Source organism: Myotis yumanensis, unplaced genomic scaffold (assembly GCF_028538775.1).
Source record: "Myotis yumanensis isolate MYYU_CA2020_CCGP unplaced genomic scaffold, mMyoYum1.0.hap1 SCAF_9, whole genome shotgun sequence".
NCBI lineage: Eukaryota > Metazoa > Chordata > Mammalia > Chiroptera > Vespertilionidae > Myotis > Myotis yumanensis.
The window spans coordinates 68,620,854-68,640,197 of record NW_027223760.1 but is presented as its reverse complement, the minus strand read 5'-3'; the positions used below and the strand labels follow the sequence as shown (position 1 = coordinate 68,640,197).

At 35.4% G+C, this 19,344-nt stretch overlaps 1 protein-coding gene across 7 annotated transcripts in view; it reads right to left on the bottom strand.

Annotated features, from left to right (window-relative positions):
• MAGI2 (membrane associated guanylate kinase, WW and PDZ domain containing 2) overlaps positions 1-19,344 on the bottom strand; it is a 1,130,082-nt gene that overhangs the window by 492,423 nt on the left and 618,315 nt on the right. For all 7 annotated transcript variants that reach the window (XM_070424553.1, XM_070424554.1, XM_070424557.1 and 4 more), the window contains one exon: positions 8,124-8,243. In XM_070424553.1, the coding sequence (XP_070280654.1) occupies positions 8,124-8,243 (120 nt within the window). The remainder of the gene's footprint in view (positions 1-8,123; positions 8,244-19,344) is intronic.

Genomic DNA, 19,344 nt, shown 5'->3' with positions numbered 1-19,344 from the left:
TGGGATAGATAGGTTTGTTGACCAAATCTACTAGGTACTGAGTTTGAATAAGTTGACACACCATGAATTACTAGAGTAGATGAAGAATGGTCATAGCCAGATAAACACTATATTCTGGAGAAAGTGTTTATAGCTTGTGGGATACTAAGAGAAACAAGTATATAAACTTAGAATAGGGACGCATGAGATTAATCAAGAGAATTAACGTTTGAAAATTTTTTTAAAAGCAATGGGAATAAAAGAAAATTAATTCAAGAACAAAATTATTACAATTGTGAAACAAGGTTGATCTAGGAAAAGATTCTGAGGCCAAATTGATGCTGCAGCTTCAAACCATTGACCTACAATACAGCATTTCAAATTAAGAAGTGGATGTGTCCAGGAGTCCCAGGCCAGGCTGAACTTCTATGCAGGGATTAAGGTTTTGAGAAAGGAACATGTCGCTCATTCCATCAGTCAACTCATATTCATTGAGTGCTTCTTAGTTACCAGAGACAACTCTAAGCTCAAGAGTTAGCAGTGATCCAAACAAATTATCTGACCTCTTGAAGTTTACATTTGAGTGGGTGGATATTGACAATAACTGAACAAACAAATGGACATAGAATATATTTTCAGTTATAGTAAGTACAATAAAGATAATTAGAAGAAAGGAATGGAGAACATCAGCAGGTACAATTTTGGATAAGTTGTCAGCTAAGAGTTTCCTAAAGACTCTTAGATGAATATCTAAAAGTGAAAAAAAGAAGATGTGGGTATTTGGAAGACAAGTAGTCCAGGAAAATGAAATGAGAAATTTAAGATCCTAGGTGGGCAGGGATGTGCTTATTCTGCTCTAGGATCTGGAAGGAGGACAGCATAGCTAATATAAATAGGCTGAAGACAGTGCAAGTCAAACTTTCATTTTGTTACAGCTAATAACTAATATCAATTTGTGTTTTTACTAGTCCCTAAAAATTCACAGTTGTAGTGTCTTTAACAATTAATTTTCATGAAAATAGTCCCAGACAGACAAGATATGTTGACCACTTGGTCTAATTTTAACTGGTTGTTACATACATATATAGCCTATAATTGAGCTAAGATAGCTGCCTATTATATCAGGAGGGACTACTTCAGTGTACTACATTTTAATATAATGTTATAAATGATTTTTCATAAATGACAGAATTTCTAAGCCTTTAATGAAGAAGAGTTCTTATATGGTGAAAATCTTCTAACCATGTTGCTTTTAATCACAGGGCAGCAAGGTATTTTGAGAACTGTTACTTTATAATTTTTTATTAAAAGCATTGTTTATCTGTCTACTTTGCAGCATGATAAATGGAGGCCTCAAAGTTTCAGATATTGTTTTTGAGTATAGTCTGAATGAAAGGTACAGTTTATAAAAATAACTCATAAAACCATTTATACCTATTGCAACGTTGCTGGAGATAGATATCTATGTTCTGAAATAAAGTACTTAGCAATAAGAATTAGACACTGCTGTTTCTATTTTTGATGATTTCTATTCTCTCTGAGAAATATAACAGATCCATGGTCAATCAGATTCTAGATTCCTCTGACCCTCAGATCAGGAGGATAGAAGATATAAGAAAAAAATGCCTAAGACAGTTTTATTTTACAGATTTGAAACTTAGATACCAAAATAACTTTTGTAGAACAGGATGTTAGGTTATAGTTTTCAAATCATAGATGTGTAGAACAAGTCTCTGAAAAAGCTTTTATAGGAAGGGCACAATGAAGAATGGGATAAATAAAACTTATTCCTTTAGGAAGACCTATATGTCTAATCCAGGACTAATGTCATGAGCCATTGGTCATTACTATGTTGATGTCATTTCAGAAAAACATGGACTCTCAACAGAAGATAGTTGTAATCAATTAGATGAAGGCTCTCTTGTGTGCCACCTATGCAATCAGTAATTTTACTGTCTCTGAAAGTCACTGAATTCTAAGATCTCATGAATGTATCTCAATATATATTGAGATACACAATTGCACAATAGACACAAAAATTATTAAATATTTACTATCAATACTGTGATTTATTTTTTGTCCACTCAGAAAAGCAACTCAAAGGGCTTGAAAATATTCATCCAATCAGCACAGGAGAATAGGTTCTGCTTGTTGAAACAGTGGAGAGACATACAAGTACAAGTTTTAAAACCATCTATTTCTCTTCCCACTAAGTAAGAGCCATGATTTATTTTTCAGTTGAAGTGTCATTTTTTTTTTTAGATAAAAGTGTATAGTAATGTGGACAGGAGTTAGGAAATCAATATAATTAAAGACATGAGCTTGAGGGAAATTAATTAAACACCGGATATCACAGTTTTGAAAGCCCAGGCTTTACCTAATTTTATCATGGGTTGTGAAAAGTCAAAGAAGTGAGTCTTATGCTCACTAATATTGGTTTTATTTTAATGATATACTCCAAAAAAGTTGTTTTTGTTCTTTGCAGCTGCAACTGAACAAAAACATATAGAACTAATAGTAAATTGGTTGATGTTATACTTCAGGTAATAGCAAAAAATGTTATTTCATTTTCCTTGATTTTGTATTTGTTATAATTTATATATTAAGTCAGTTCATTGATTGATTCATTTTCCCTCTAGTCTCTTTCAGGAAATTAAAAAACACACCTTAGTAAAAGGTATTTGCATTACATATCTTGAAAACAGCTGGGCTGACAAAAGTCCCAAGTCAAAAGAGAATTGTTACATTTTCATGTACAATAACACCTCCAGTCCTAGTGCCTTTCACAGGAGCAAAGCAGCATGCAAAAACCATATACTCTCTGTCAGTGGTTCTGAACACAAATTGAATCACTTACCAGAAATGTGATTCTTATAGACCTCAAAGGGGTGTAAAACTCCACTAAATGTTCCTCTACTGGTAAAGTAAACATTAAGTAAGCTTTATGTGAAAATGTTTAGTGTTCCTAAAAATGAACATTCAAATGCATGGCTTAGAATCTTCCACAGTAAGAATGCTGCCAAAAGAAAGAAAAGGAAGCAAGTATCAAACAAACAAAACAAAAAAAGTTTCAATCTTGATATAAAGTAACAGCTGGACTCTTTTAACTATAAACTTCAATAGTCTACTGTTGTTCTGGAGGTCATTACTTACATAGTAAAAATGTTCTCTTCTAATAGGGTATAAGGAAAAGGCAAAAAAGGAAATGTTATTTCATTTTGGCTTCCTGCAATGACAACAACTTTAACATCAGTGAAAGCATTGATCTGCTCTTCAGGTAGTATTATTTACATTTCAGTGGGGAGAAACTTGGACTGATAGAAGAATGGTTTTTCTCAAGGATATTTATAGTACCAATAATGATTTCTCTTTTATTGAATATCTCTTTATCACTCAATGCTTAGTTGGGAATAGATTCAAAACTTCAATAATAAATGTGTCAAGTTCATGTTGAAAAAAAACTGATTAAATTTAGTTATTAAAATAAAATAAAATTTTGTAAAATTTGTTATATCTCTTCTCTCATCATAAGGGTGTCTGGCTTGTTTTTCGAGAAAATTATTTGTACCTGATAGTTAAATTTTTATAAAAATGTATGTGCTATCTCAGTTAGAACAGCACACTTTTATGTACAGATGTGAAAAAACTTGAATTTCACAGTCCTTGTAATAAAATTGTTTAAGTCACTAAGGTAAGCTGTTTGCAGTAGGCTGGAGTCCATAGATATTAGGGTCCATGAGTAGGAGAAGCCACAGCAATGAAGATGAAGGTGAGTGCCATATTTTCACTATCTTCTGTCAGATGCCCACATAACTTGCTGGTCTTGATTTGGTTCTCTTAAAAGTTGGGGCAGGGTTACAAGTGAGCTTATATCCATTTAAAGGAAACATTTAATTTTAGGGTTAGTAACTTCCTTAATAGATAGAAAAACTACAGAAGCACTACTCTGAAACATGATTGTGGATGATCTTAGCATATGAATTAAAAGAAATGAGAGTCCAGGCACACTCATGGGACCTGAGGTTAGTTAATGACAACATTCAGAACACAGGTTGAGGTGGACAACTGGTACAAGTGGTCAGTGAAACCATGAATCAGCATTCCAGATAACTGGAAGAAATGTCAGGCAGAACTCACTGATTAAACCCTGGGAAATTCAGAACTTTGGACAGTTCCTAAAGACAGGCATACTTCCAGGTAGAGTACTTCACCTTTAGGTAACCAGACCTACTCATTTAAGGCTACCTCTTGGTGTTTCACTTATATGTACCTGCATGTGAGATTAAAGTGGTTCTCAACCTTCCTGCCCTTTAAATACAGTTCCTCATGTAAATATCTGATATGCAGGATGGTCTTAGGCGACCCCTGTGAAAGGGTCATTCCACCCCTAAAGGGATCGCGACGCACAGGTTGAGAATCGCTGCCTTAATCCCAAAGGAATTATCTCATTCATCCAAAGAACTCTGTGATCTTTGTTTCACATGCAACTTCAGTCCTGGCATGAAGGTTCATAATGTGCATGTTACCTGGGGTTATGACAGGCTTGCCACTGGGCCTTGTTCTATTAACTTACTTTTAAACTTGACTGAATATAAAAAGGTGAAAAAGTGATCATCCAAGGTATGGAAAAGCATCTCTTTACCAATACCTGATGGTCCTTCAGAGCCAAGGCCTCTGGGCCATTTACATGCAAGGCCATTCAGCAGCTGTTTCATAGCAAGCTGAAATGAAGTGTTCCGCCTGGGTCAGGGGTTGGTGGTGCAGAGAAAGGCTCTAAGAATCTGCTCAAGTTCTGCCTAGGGCCATGTGGCATAGCTGTAGATGGTAACGCAAGCACATTAAGGTCTTCCCTGCAGCCTCTGGTAAGCGACGGAATTGCTCCTTTGAAGCGAGGACTTTGAGTCAATTTCTACAATGGGTAACTGTAATTCAGGACAGTCCATCTGATTTCTAATCAAAAAACAAATGCCATTTTAGCTACATCTATTCACCAAGATTAAAATTAGAATTATTGACAATGAGCCAAAATGTATACATATGAAAAATGCTTAAAAGAATATATTCTTCTTCATAACTACTTTTCTGATGAGTGTTTTCTGTTCTGAAACTGAATGGTGAGCTGAAGCACAGAAAAATCATAAGAATGGTTTTCTCAGTTATGAGCAACTTAACCAGACTTTTTATACAGGTCTTTCTTTATCTTTGCTAATGAAATATGAATGGGTGCTCAGTTCCCAAAAAGAAATACTCCAAGTTGGCAAGCATTATAGGCAAAAAGAAGCAGGGGGTTTCTCCCTACCTCCAACTGCAGCATTAGCAGCTTTGCTGTTTTGGTTTGTGGGTTGGAATCAGTCTTAAGGGCCCCACATGGTTCACAAGTCTGTTACTTTGATGCTGAGAGTAATTCAATACCTTCTTGATTTTTTTGGTGGATTCACAGATATTAAAGATTACTTTTCTTGTCTTTTGAGGGCTTTAAAGAGTACTAAGAAGGCATGAGAATATTCCAGTACTGGGAGAGAAGGGAGCAATGGCCCTACCACTGAAGAAGAACATATAATATAGAACAACTGGGATTTTATTGCAGAAATCTTATGAGAGGTTGATGTCACAAAGGGGTGACAAATATAGAAGTTCTAGGGTATTTGTTTAGTTGAGTAGCACATGATTGTTATTCTTTTTTTTATTGCTAAAAGTATTACAAAGGGTATTACATATGTGTCCTTTCCCCTCCCCCCCCCGCCCTTGACAATCCCCTGGCTTCCCTTACCCCCCAGTGTCTTATGTCCATTGGTTATGCTTATATGCATGCATACAAGTCCTTTGGTTGATCTCTTATCCCCCTCCCTCCTGCCCCCCAACCCTCCCTGGCCTTCCCGCTGCAGTTTGACAATCAGTTTGAGGCAGCTCTGCCTCTGTACATGATTGTTATTCTTTACAGTCCGAGAGCATCAAAGTAGATAAGGTATTCCCTAGTTTTCCTTGACAAATAATACATTAAGGGTTAGCCCTGAATCTAGAGCTCAGGATCAATTCAGAAGGAATGGCAGTAATTTTTATGAGAATGTCAATTCCACTAGTTTCTCAACTATAACTGTAGGAAGATGTGGAGATTCTGAGATTGGAGAACGCATCCTAGGTGTCCATCCAGATGGTTATGTGACCTGAGAAAAGAGCTTTTTATTTATCCAAGTACATAATGTGTAAATAATGATATTGATTCCCCAAAGTCATGTATGTAACTCAGCCTTATTACTCAATGATCAGCTCTATGCATGCTGGGGTAATTCAAACTGGCACCAAACTGAGCAAAGTACTGTCAATGCTGAAAAGAACTCTGAAGAAGATTTAGGACAACCCACGCTGGGGCTCATAAATTGGTTATGTTTGTGTGGTTTCAGGATATTTCTCCGAAAATTCAACTGGAACCTAAAATTTAAGCTGGACTATATGTATAAATATATTGATATTAAACTTCATGGCATCTAATTCAGCATGAGAATATTAGAATGAATTTAAAATGAATATTTGGTTTAATAGCTTCACCTTTTATACAGTTGATACAGTTTTTATTTTTAAAACCAGAGAAAAGGTCATATTGTTAATCATTCTACTCTTGGCATGCTGCTGTTTGTTAAGACATTGGTTCTTTGCTATGTAAATATTATATCTAGCTAAAGTAATTAAATGTAATACATTATTTTTGGAAATATGCAGCCTAATGAATGCCACTAAATAATGTTGCAAACCCCATAGGAAAAATACACTATAAAACTTATTGCTTATTACTGACTTCTTCATATAATGATTTTCTATAAGTTAGACCATTATTTTTCAGACATAATTTAAGGCAGGCTTATATGATTAACACAACTTCTTTATTTAAAATATTTTCAATCAGTCTCCACTGTCGTTTATTTTTGACAATCTGAAGAAGAAACAAGACTCGTGTATAAAACCATTTTCTCTCCGTTGGTATTTTTGCCTATATCCTGTAATTTGGCAATAAACAACTAAGCGTCTCAGCCTAAACTGTCTGAGGAGTGTGAATTAAAAATAAAAAAGAGTTTTTAATACTTTTAGCAGCTTAAAAATATTGAGTTCTTAAATAACTATAGTCCACTGGATATCTGCAGATAAATGAAGGAGGTAGTGGAGACCCTAACTATTCACAAACCCAGCTTATTTGCTGATGGTAAACCTCAGATATTTTATGGGCTAAGCAGCAGTGTGCACGTTATGAGTTTTGTTTATAATATCACTCACTATTAATTGCAGTTCAATAAACTAGATTCATCATTAGACTTAATAATACATATAAGTATAATTTACACATATAAGAACTGTAAAGATGGAATGAAAGTATTATTTTCCACTGGTTTTTTGTTTTATTATTTTAAAATCTCGTTATGCATACACAGACACATAATTTCATTAGACATAAACTACATGCATGCAGGTGTCATTTAAATGTATAAATCTGTTATGTGTTATTTATTTGATCTTTCAATTCTATCATTCTCCTTTTACATCTAAGACTACTGAGGGCCAGAGATACTAACTGAGTTACATAATACCTATAGTGGGCAAATAATAAGGCAGATCGTGGCTCATGTTACAGTGCTCTTTCCATGGAAACCTACTTTCCACATTCAAGGTTTCTATTTCATCTGTTGTTCATGTCTGACTCAGCTGCACAAGGGGACCTGCGATTGTGCTAGAGCTTTGAGTGGATCCACAGGATTACTCCCCCCTCCATCATGCTGCATGGGAGGGAAGTGAAGACCAGTTAAGTGAAGTAACTGGAGAAAACTGGAGAGATTATGACAGGACTTGAACCCAAGCCTTGTGCTATTTTAGTTGCTACCTAGATATGAAGAAAATTTTTCTGCAAGATCACAGCGTAGCCTCAGGAGGAAATCACACAGATACTTCAGTGGATATATACATTTCTCTTGGCGTTTTAAGAGTAGAATTAATTCAGATGTATTTTAGCCTTCCTTTAGGAAATAGATTTCTAAAATGACCTTATTAAAGCTTTCAATCCCCAAAACAGTAGCACATTGGTAACCTGATATTTTAATGAAATTGAGAGGAAAAACTGATGCAACAAGGAATAGATATAGCAGTAGAGTTGTGCTTACCTTCGTAAGTCCCACTTTCTAGGAGAGCACCACTTTTCTCTAATTCCATAAAATCTTCAACAGTGATGAAGATATAGTCCACTCCGGGGACCTCACCCTCCTTATGTGGCCTTGTAGTGCCTGAATAAGGAAAATTAAAAATGAAAGACTTTAAGTGGTGTATTGTTGAACTTTAGAAATCCCAGCATACTTCTGAATATTCAATAAGACTTGTTTGTACATCCTGCTAGTTCACAGTTTGCATTTGTCCTTCTGTTTGTTTGAAAACAGAAAAGATCAGGGGTTAAAGATTAAAGTAAATATACAAAGCATTTTCTTCATCACATGTATAAAGAGTCCATTGCCTTGAAATGTGGCTGCAAGGATTTTTCAGTGAAAAAAATGCAGACCATTGTGGCTTTTTTGAAGAGGTGGTTTGAATGCTGGGCCAAGAGCCTGCTAGTTCTGGAATTTACATATCTCATTTCTATGAATGGACCTCCATTGTTCTGTAAACTGCTTTGCTATGGCATAAAATACAATAGAAAACAGAAATGTTAGCAAAATGTCAATTTTTAGGAAATGGGATGGCTTTCTCTTCTTAATTTTACACCAAAAAAACTTATATGTGATCTAAAGAATCACAAAATCATTGTTACTTAAAATTAAATAATAATTAGAATTGATCACCATAGCTAAGATCTGGAAACAGCCTAAGTGCCCATCAGTAGATGAATGGATTAGAAAACTGTGGTACATCTACACGATGGAATACTATGCTGCTGTTAAAAAGAAGGAACTCCTACCATTTGCAACATCATGGATGGAACTGGAGAGCATTATGCTAAGTGAAACAAGCCAGTCAATGAAGGAAAAATACCACATGATCTCACTCATTCATGGATAATAAAGACCATTACAAACTTTTGAACAATAATAGATACAGAGGCAGAGCTACCTCAAACTGATTGTCAAACTGCAGTGGGAAGGCCAGAGAGAGTTGGGGGGCAGGAGGGAGGGGAGTAAGAGATCAACCGAAAGACTTGTATGCATGCATATAAGCATAACTAATGGACATAAGACACTGGGGGGTAAGGGAGGGTAGTGGTTTGTCAAGGGCGAGGGGGGGGAAAAAGGATACTTATGTAATACCCTTTGTAATACTTTAAGAGGAAAAAAAAATAAAATAAAATAAAAAAAATAAAAAAAAATAAAAAAAAAAAATAAAAAAATAAAAAAAAAAAAAAAAAAAAAAATAATTAGAATTGAGTCATAATTAGAATTGGGTTAGTGTTTTAATGCTCATAACACAATTTTCTTCCTTCCTCCCTTCCTTCCTCCCTCCCTTTCTTCCCCATTTCCTTCCTTCCTTCCTTCCTTCCTTCCTTCCTTCCTTCCTTCCTCCCTCCCTCCCTCCCTCCCTCCCTTCCTCCCTTCCTTATTGCCTTTAATTCTGACTGAATTGAGAGGTGACATGCTCCCTGAGGTTACTGCATGGGTCCAACACCCCTGTGTCACCTATAAAGTGAATGGAGCATATGTGGCCAGTCTGACAGGGTGGACAGCCTGTGGCTCAGGACAGCTGCACTGCAGAACACAGGCTTCCAGACCTGCTGTCCAGTTCAAGAGGCAGGAACCAAAATGCAGACATAGTAAAGGCTGTGGGTTTGTTTCCTGGCATGTGTCCTTCCTTAAACATCCCCTAAGCTTCTTTTCTTTTTCTATGCCACCTACAGAAGACATTTTGCATGGTCAGGCTGGAATTTGCATAACACATACCTGAGAATAGTATGCAGAAGGCAAATATATAAGCAAGGTAATAGTACAATGGTAGTATTTTACTAAAATCTCTGCCATATTCTCTATATACTAAACAAAAAGCATTTCAAACCCTTAATTTTTAGTTCCACTTTCTGAAATCTCTATCAACTAAACCATGAAAATAGCCAGTAAGTTCTCCTTTTGCTCTGTTAGAATCAAATCTGAACTGCAAATGAGAGGCATTGACTAATGTCAGAATATGCAATGTGCTAAGGAAAATTGATTCATGGTAAACATTAATAATTTCCATTGAAAACTGGTTTTTAAAGATTTGAAGGCGTTTTCTTTTTTCCATAATCATGTTTAATGACTTTCCCTGAATTTGTTTTTTAATTTGTTTAACTGAGTCACATTTTGCAACATTTCCTACTGTTTTTATTCTATTAAATATAAACCTCCCACACTGAGTATGCATAATGTTGTCAAATTAATGTTTCTATGAGAACCTTCACTTTCAATATCCTGACTTTGATGTGCTTAACCCTTGTGAATTAAAAGTGCTTATCGTGGTTTGGGGCAATCAATTTGTTTTTCTCTCTATTTAGAACACACTCTAGTCATTAAGAAAAATCACATAGCAAAGTTTCAATTTTCCTGCCTAATTTATCTGCATATTTCAGAAGCTGCATGCTCTGATTAATTAACTTCTTGCAATGTGGTAACGCATTCCCAGCACAATGTGAGCACAGGACCGACCACATGCTTGAGGGCAGTTCCAGGGTTGCTGACTTAACTGGAGTTACCACTGGTGCTAAATTCTAGGGGACACATTTGTGGTTGTTCTCTTTCTGGGAGGACCATCAGTACTGGGGCTCACTGGGTGGTTTCCATCTTTACCTTGTACCTCGAGGCAACGTGACTGAGGTCTTGCCTTGGAGATGGACTCCCAGTGGCTGCAATAGTACCACCTATGACTGTTGACCTGCTTGATGTTGGCTGCCTATTTAACCTATTTCATTATTGCTTAAAGAACTTCTACACTATAATCTCAAATGCTGCAATTATTAGCTTTAATATCCATCTTCCATCCTCTTTTCTCATGTTGTTCTGTCTAATTAAAACCTCCAGTCCCTTAAACTCTCCTGATATTCCCTAAATTTGGCTTCATTTGCCTCTCTAAACAACGAAGGGTCCGAGAACAACCTAGAATCTCTTCTTTCTATTAGTTCACCTTCACCATTTCCAGACTCTTAATAAGCCTCCACGTTTATTAGCTATTTCATTCATAGACTGCAGTTGCTACAGAAAACCATAAACTTTCACTGACATGTAACCTACAAATTCAGATTATCTAATGTCAGTCTGATTCTACTAATGCGTGGTAATCCTTTTGTATGTCTTCTTCCTTCTGCATCACAATGCCAATGGTTTCCTAATACTCAACTTCTTCCATAGGAGGTAATAGTTCATTTTCTTTTTGGTAGAGTAGAAGATAATCTGAAATCAAATTTCCTAAATTTTCCTAAGTTTTGCCTCTACTATCTTAATTATCTCACCCTTAATTGGAAACACACATCCATCTTGCTAAGACAAATCCTTTCTCATGTCAAAGTTTAATTTTTTTTCTTAATCCTCACCTGAGATTTTTTCCATTGATTTTTAGAGAGAGGAAAAGGGGGGTGAGGATGGGAGGGAGAGAGAGAGAGAGCGAGATCAATGTGAGAGTAACACGTCGCTTGGTTGCTTCCTGCACCTGCTCCAACCCAGGTGGTGATCAAACCTACAACCTAGGCATGTGCCTTTGACCAGGAATTGAACCCTCAACCTTTCTGTACTTGGTCCAATGCTTCATTCCTCTTTAATAATATTAATAGCACTACTAATAATAATACAATAACATTGTTGATAGCACTACTACTAATAATATAATAACTTTGAAATCTATTATAATCAAAGTTTTGAATGAATTCGTTTCCATTTAGGCTAACACTTCTTAAAAAGAAAAAAATTATGATAAAAGACACAGAGTACCCCTTTTATGGTCTGGGTGTAAAGAAATATATGTTGAGATATAAATGTATTCCCTTGAAATACATACTAATATGTGGGACACCTGGTTTATACTTATGAGGGTCCTTTGTGTTTTGTTAGACGGATACTTACTGGTAAGACCAGGAAAGCCTATGGACTAGGTTGCAAGGCTAGGTTTTTCCATTTGCGAAATCATTTGAAAAGTATGAAAGTGCTCACAAAACCTGATAAGTGGGTCAATTAATTTTAGAGAAAGGCATAAGACCTTCAACAACAAAAGTCAAAAAGCTAATTTTAGATTTATGTGTCCAAGAAAAATATATATTAGTTGGTGGTAATTTAATTGGCACCAGAAAGAAAAGGCAATTGGCTAAAGAAGAAAGCAATTGGTGATCTATGATCATTCCTTTGGAAAGAAATATGATTCTAAAAATCAGGCAAATAATCTAAAATGTAATGAAGTACTCACGATGGTTAATATGTAGGTAAAGGTAATTAATATCTAGACTGCAGAAATTGTTCAGCTGAATTTCATAAAGCAGGTACTGACCTCAGTTTTATGCTGAAATAAGTATAGTTACTTTCCCAGTTCAAAAGATTATGAATAGGGGAGTAACTGTGAAGTAAGACTCAACAGTAATAACAAATAATCACCCAGCATTAGGAATAGGGTGGAAGCTAGAGAGGATAAAAAAGGAAATACAGACGATGCATCAACAGCTAAAGTTGAATCTCACCTTTTATTGTCCTTCTAAATTTGGTTGGGACTTTCTTGAGTGGTGTTTAGAAAAGTCCAATAAATCTTATTATTGAAATTATGGTTTATGAATTTCTTTATATCTTCTGGACCACTCTTGTAAAGGAAAATTTAATAGAGCAGAAATAGAGAAAATGTGATTAAATTGAATCTTTGCTTTATCTCCTCTTGCTTCATTTCTTTAAAAAAACAAACCCAACTTATTTAATAATTGTTACATTAAGAAGTGCATGAATAGCACCTCCTTCATGAGTTAATAAAAACATACAGTATTTCTGCTCAAAAGACATGTCTGAAGAGAATGAATTTGCTCCCAAATGCTTAGCTTATTACTGATACATCGTGAAAGCACATAGAGGTCATTTGTCATTTTGTCACCATGGCAACCGAGGATGCCAATGAAATTTTTTACTATTTTTTTTAAATGAAGGAACATTGCCTCTTTTGCCTTAGAAAGAAAAGAGTATGATGTTTGTGGTAAATGTAATTCTAAGCACATTTTCCCTCGGCCTTCTAATATTTCCTAATCTTAACAATAAAAACAGTCCCTGACTTACAGGAAAGTACTGCTACCTAGATGATGGTCAGTGCTGTCATCTATTCTCATCTGTGCTGATGTGCTGACAGTTCCACAGTGCCCACTGCTTCGAAGGCACCCGGAACATATTTGCTAAAGTAATGGACTGGGAATTGCTTGTTAACAGTCAATGTGTTGGAAGCAGATGGGTCATTGTTTGAAAATCTGAGAAACTGCATTCTTTTCCTATGCATGTTTCTGAATATATTCTCCTTTATTCCTGCTGTTTCTCAGCTGCAAGCTGGAGGAAATAAATCTTGACAGCTACAGTGACTTCCTCTGGATTTGACCTTTAATTAACTTACTCTTAGATTTCTGAAGACACTCCTTTAGTTTGTCACTTACTCATTAGCAAGTGTGATCATCACCGGATTCTTGTGTGCACTTAAAATGAAAACAGTCAGGAGACTCCTCGGCCAAAGCCTCCAATCAATATTTACATAATCAGCCTAAGCCTTGGGTTTTATCACATTTATTTTCAATCATATAAAATCCAGAAATATAATTTTATAGGTAGAGCTAAAGCAAGCAAAGCAAATAATACAGCTTGGGCTATTGAATCCTATGTGATAGACAGATTATAAAGCAATCTGAGCTTTATAGATTTCTTATCATCTGATGGGTGGATTGGGTTAAGGCCAGAAAAGAAAACTAACTCTGATTCAATCAATCACCTATTCTGTATAAAGAATTATTTCTTGCCACAATAAAACATTATATATATATTTTATAAAACACTTAAAATGTTACATATACATTTGTAAAATACCAGTAGTAACTCTGACTTATTTTCTTTTTTAAATGTTTTCATTGATTTTAGAGAGAGAGGAAGGGAGGGGAGGGAGGGAGAGAGGGAGAGAGGGAGAGAGAGAGAGAGAGAGAGAGAGAGACAGACAGACAGACATGGATGGTTGCCTCCCATACACACCCCTACCAGAGATGGAACTCACAACCTGGGTACACGCCCTCATGACGAGTCAAACCAGAGACCTTGAGATTTACGAGAGGACACTTCAACCAACTGAACCACAAGGGCCAGGGCATGACTTATTATCTTAACAGTGCATTGCTCTAAACCCCAGTAAGTAGTTAAAAACTTTCTTATTCCCCAAAAGAGTGTTCTGTCACTTATTGTTTAAAGCTACATTGACATACCAGTGATTCTTAACTGGTGTACCACAAAAATTTTAAAACGTGCAATACCTATTTAGTCAGGGGCACTGACCTCTTTTCCCTTAGATTATCAAGTAAAAAAAATGACAACAGCCCTAGCTGGTTTGGCTCAGAGGATAGAGTGTCGGCCTGAGGAATGAAGGGTCCTAGGTTCGATTCCACTCAAGGGCACATGCCTGGGTTGCGGGCCAATCCCCAGTAGGGGGTGTGCAGGAGGCAGCCGATCAATGATTCTCTCTCATCATTGATTTTTCTATCTCTCCCTACCTCTCCCTTCCTCTCTAAAATCAATAAAAATATTTTTTAAAAAATGACAACAACCGACACAACAATAGCCATCTGGTGTGAATGAATCAGAATTACACCTATTTTTTCTCAGATAAGCAAACATTACAACATTTAAAATTATAACATATTTTTGGTGTGCCACAGAATTTTAGTCATTAGTTTATATGTGCCATGAGATGAAAAAGATTAAAAATTGCTGACATATATGAATAATGTTACATATCTTTCTGACACAGAGAAGTTTTTGAAGAACAAAACCTCTTCTTGACTGTCTCTGTACATAAAAGTTCAGACTAATATCCCATATGGCACCAATCACTCTTTTACATCTTAACGGTTTGGATTGAGGCAGCATCATACCCAAAGGAGCGATTCTGAAAAGGTAGGGTGCACCAAAATCACATGGAGGATTTGTTTGCTGAGTGTCACACCCAGAGCTCCTGTTCAATAATTCTTGGGAGGGGCCTGAGAATTTGCATTTCTAACAAGTTCCCAAGTGATGTTAATGCTGCTGGCCTGGGGACAATAATTTGAGAGCCAGTGCTCTAACCTCAATCACATCTCTGGAAACCCAAACTAAAAGCAGTGTTAAGTTTCATCATTCATTTAATAAAAACAACTCGTAAAGCAAGTAGTTCGTGACCTTGGCATTGGCCCTAAAATAATCTATTGTTATGTGCTGCATTCAGAAGAAACAAGCCATTCTTCCTTTGCAGGTATAGAGGTGAACAGAGTGATGAGAGGTAAACTGTATCACCACAGCGCTCAGTTACGTACCACACATTGCTTTTTCATCATTCTTTTAGAAGTTAATTGAATTTGGAAAATAATGGACTGATCTCCACGTATGCTTGACAAAAAGAACTTTCCTTATTATTTGAAGTAATTCGAACTATCCTGGTCTTATGTGTACAACAATATGACTTACATTCTGAAAGACATGGGAGGCTTTGATATAGCTTGCCAGGAGTGAAAAATGATAATATAGCAAGACAACCCTAGTGTCTAATGCAAAAGATCTCTTAGATTGAGGAAAAAAACTATAGTGAATACAAAAAAATAGAAGGTACAAATGAAAAATCTGTGTATCTCTAACAAGCAAGAAAAAATAGAGTCTCGATATTTCCCTCTGGCAAGGTATCTGATTGTTAAATGTTAAATTACAGTTTGTTTGCAACTATTCTAATCAGACTAAATCAGGGAATGGGCAGCATGCATTGTAAAATAAAGATCTTTGTTGCAACAAATTATTTAGACAAACATATCTTTTGATCAACTGTATGATTTCACTTGCACAATTATGTCCCTGGTGCAAACACTAGCAAAACTATAGAGGTGAGAAATGTCATTCACAAGTCAGCTTATTTTATCGTCCTTTGTGGCTTGAATTCAGAAGCCATGATACTGAGTAAGAAAGACAGGCAATGTTTGGGGTGATCATTTTTGAAGTTTACCCAAGGTTACACATTTTCAATTTTAAGGCCTACATGAAATGACCATAATTATTGACAGAACCAAGGCATTGTTGACCACTGACACCAAACACCCACACACTGAAGAAAAGCTAAGACGAAGTGATTCAATTCATAATTGCTATATAGCATCTGAGTCATCACTACTTTGGAGACAATGAATTAGTAATCTAAATCTTATCCATTTCTCTACGGATGGGATTGTTGAGAAAATGTTAGCTGTGTACATTTCTTTTCTCATGAAAATTCACAGTCCAGAATAATCCACTGCTCATGGACATGACTAGATAAAGTGACTCACCCAAGTAAAACCAGATTTCTAGATTGCTATATTACTGGCTTTTTTAGCCATTGTCACAGTATCTAATAAACCTAACTTCAGGATAAAGGAACACTTCACTTTTACTGATAAAAAAGGGTAGAAAACCAAAATCTCAGGGTTCCTGAGTTGACTATTAATTTCCTGATTTTTTAAGAGAAAAGATGAATTTCCTTTTTGTTACCAAGTAATTCCATTTTAAATGTTTGATTTTAATTCTTCATATTTAATTTCAGTAGTTCTATAACTGACATTCTATAGGATTAATTGAAAGAGGTTTTGACTCATTAACAGATAATGTTTCAAGATCACATAGTGGATGAAAAGAAAGGAAAGGTTAGTTTCTTTTTATAAACACAATAGATATTTAGTTCAAAGCTTTTATACTCTCCTCATGTAAACTTAATCTGGGCCAGAACTAAACTGTACAGATACCACCAGCCCTCTGAGCAATGCAGAGACACTCTACTCTTTGACCTTCCTTGCATGGAAGATTTAGTGGATCATAACTTTATCATTAGAATCTTGCAATGACATTAAATTTTAGTATCAGCATATGTCTCTATGGCATTATATATTCCCTAGGTAGATCCTAGAATACAGAAGTTACAGAATACTAGAAAGTTCAGATGAAGGTAAGAAGGCAATTAACTATTAAAGGATTTTAAAATACTGAAATGCCTGTCATATTATATGGCACAAATCATCTATTTAGTGACCAACTTGTACCCATTTAAGTTCTCAAGTATACACATGTCAAATGATCATGGAGAAAAGAAAAGAAGGAAAAGAAGTTGGTAAATGTTATTAATGTGTTCCCAATAGATGCCAGATAGGTTTCAAATGCATTTTACATGTCATCAAATATGTAAATCAAATGATGGTGTTCTTTATTACAAACAAAAATCTAGACTTCTGCTGAATTACTATAAACAAAGCAATAACCAAAGAAAAGAAGAGAAGAGAAAAGAAAAGAAGAGAAAAGGAAAGAAAAAGATGTGGCTGATGAATGTAGCAAAGTATCATATGAGAAGTTTCCTTGTGTAAATACTAATATTAATAAGAATTAATAATAATATAGTTCTAACCTGTGTGAGGCACTGTATTTTGCACTTTACTCTTTTACTCCTGAATTAGCTCTTCTACTTCTTTTAATAGTTTCATAAGTTGGGTGGCATTCTACTCATTTTACAGCTTGAATATCTTGCCCAAATCACAGGTCTGGTAAGTGGCAAAAGTCAGGATTCAAACCCAGTCAGTCTGGCTGCAGAGGCCAGGCTCCTATGTAATAGGGCACTCCACTCTCACCCATGAACTGCCCTATATAGATTCTGTTGTCTGCCCTAAGAGAATAATAAAACTAGGAGTCAAATATCTTTTTGAGAAGCAATGAGAACTCAGCCATCATCTAAACTGTTTCTGAGTTAGGATAGAGATATCCAGGATCATAACTCAGGACTATAAAGAACATAGCAGGTAAACACAAAGCAGAGATATTTTTGCCATGAAAAGCCCAAACTTGTAAATCTGTGAAGCTACAGATATTTTAAATGAAATATAATAGAGCTCTGAACAGCAGAAAAGTAATCTCACAATAGAGAAATTACAAAATATTAAGTATTAGGTAAAGTTTTAAATATTCAGATCATGTTTCCCTTTTACAAATCACATTATAGAAATATGACTTCTAGCCCGACTGGCATGGCTCAGTGGTTGAGTGTCAACCTATGAACTCTATAAGGTCATGGTTCAATTCCTGGTCAGGGCACATGCCCAGGTTACTGGCTCTCCCCAGTGGGAGGCATGAGGGAGGCAGCCAACCAATGATTCTCTCTATCATTGATCTCTTTCTCTCTCTCTCTCTCTCTCTCTCTCTCTCTCTCTGAAATCAATATATATATATATATATATATATATATATATATATATATTTTAAATGTGACTTCTAGAGATGTCAACAAATATTTATTTGGTACCTACACTGGCTGCTGGAAAGAAAAAAAAAACTTTAAAATTTTTTTAAATTAGTCTTTCATCGGGGAGGCATCAAGTTATAAAGATACATACAACCGCAGCCACCTGTATACTAATTATTTCAAAATAGTACTGAAAACAATAAATACAATATATATTTTTAAATATCTTAGAAAGATAAGTGATGGTTTAAAGCAAATACAACAATATATAATGAGATTTATAACATACAGTGAATTAAAATGAATGACAGTAGCACAAAGGATGGGGGAGGGGAATGGAAGTGGACTATGGTAAACTTCTGAAAATGTATGTGGAGTGGCATATTACTTCATGGCTGACATGGTAAGTTTAAAGTGTAGAATATAAAGTTTAAAGCAACCTCTAAAACGCACATGTAATTAAAAGACAAAAATCACCAGATTAGAATAAAAAAGCAAGTCCTAACTCTATGCTATAAGCCTTATAGTATAAGGAATACATTTCAAATACAACAACAAAAATAAGGGGAAATTGAAAGGATAGCAAAAGATATGCCACACTCAGATGAAATGAAAGCTGGCATGCTATAATAGTATTAGAAAAAGTAGACTTCAGAGTAAAGAATATTAAGAAATAGAGGGTCATTTCATAATGATAAAGGTGTCAATTTATCAAGAGGACATACAAATCTTAAAATACATTCAACAAGAAACATAGAACTTCAAAATACATGCAGCAAAAACCTAGAACTTCAAAGAGAAACTGACAATTCCACAATTATACTCAGAAATTGCAATACCCCACTTTCAGCAATTGATAAAACACGTAGACAGAAAATTAGTAAAGATGTGGACTTGAACAACACTATCTACCAACTTAACCTGACATTTATGAAATATTCCATTCTA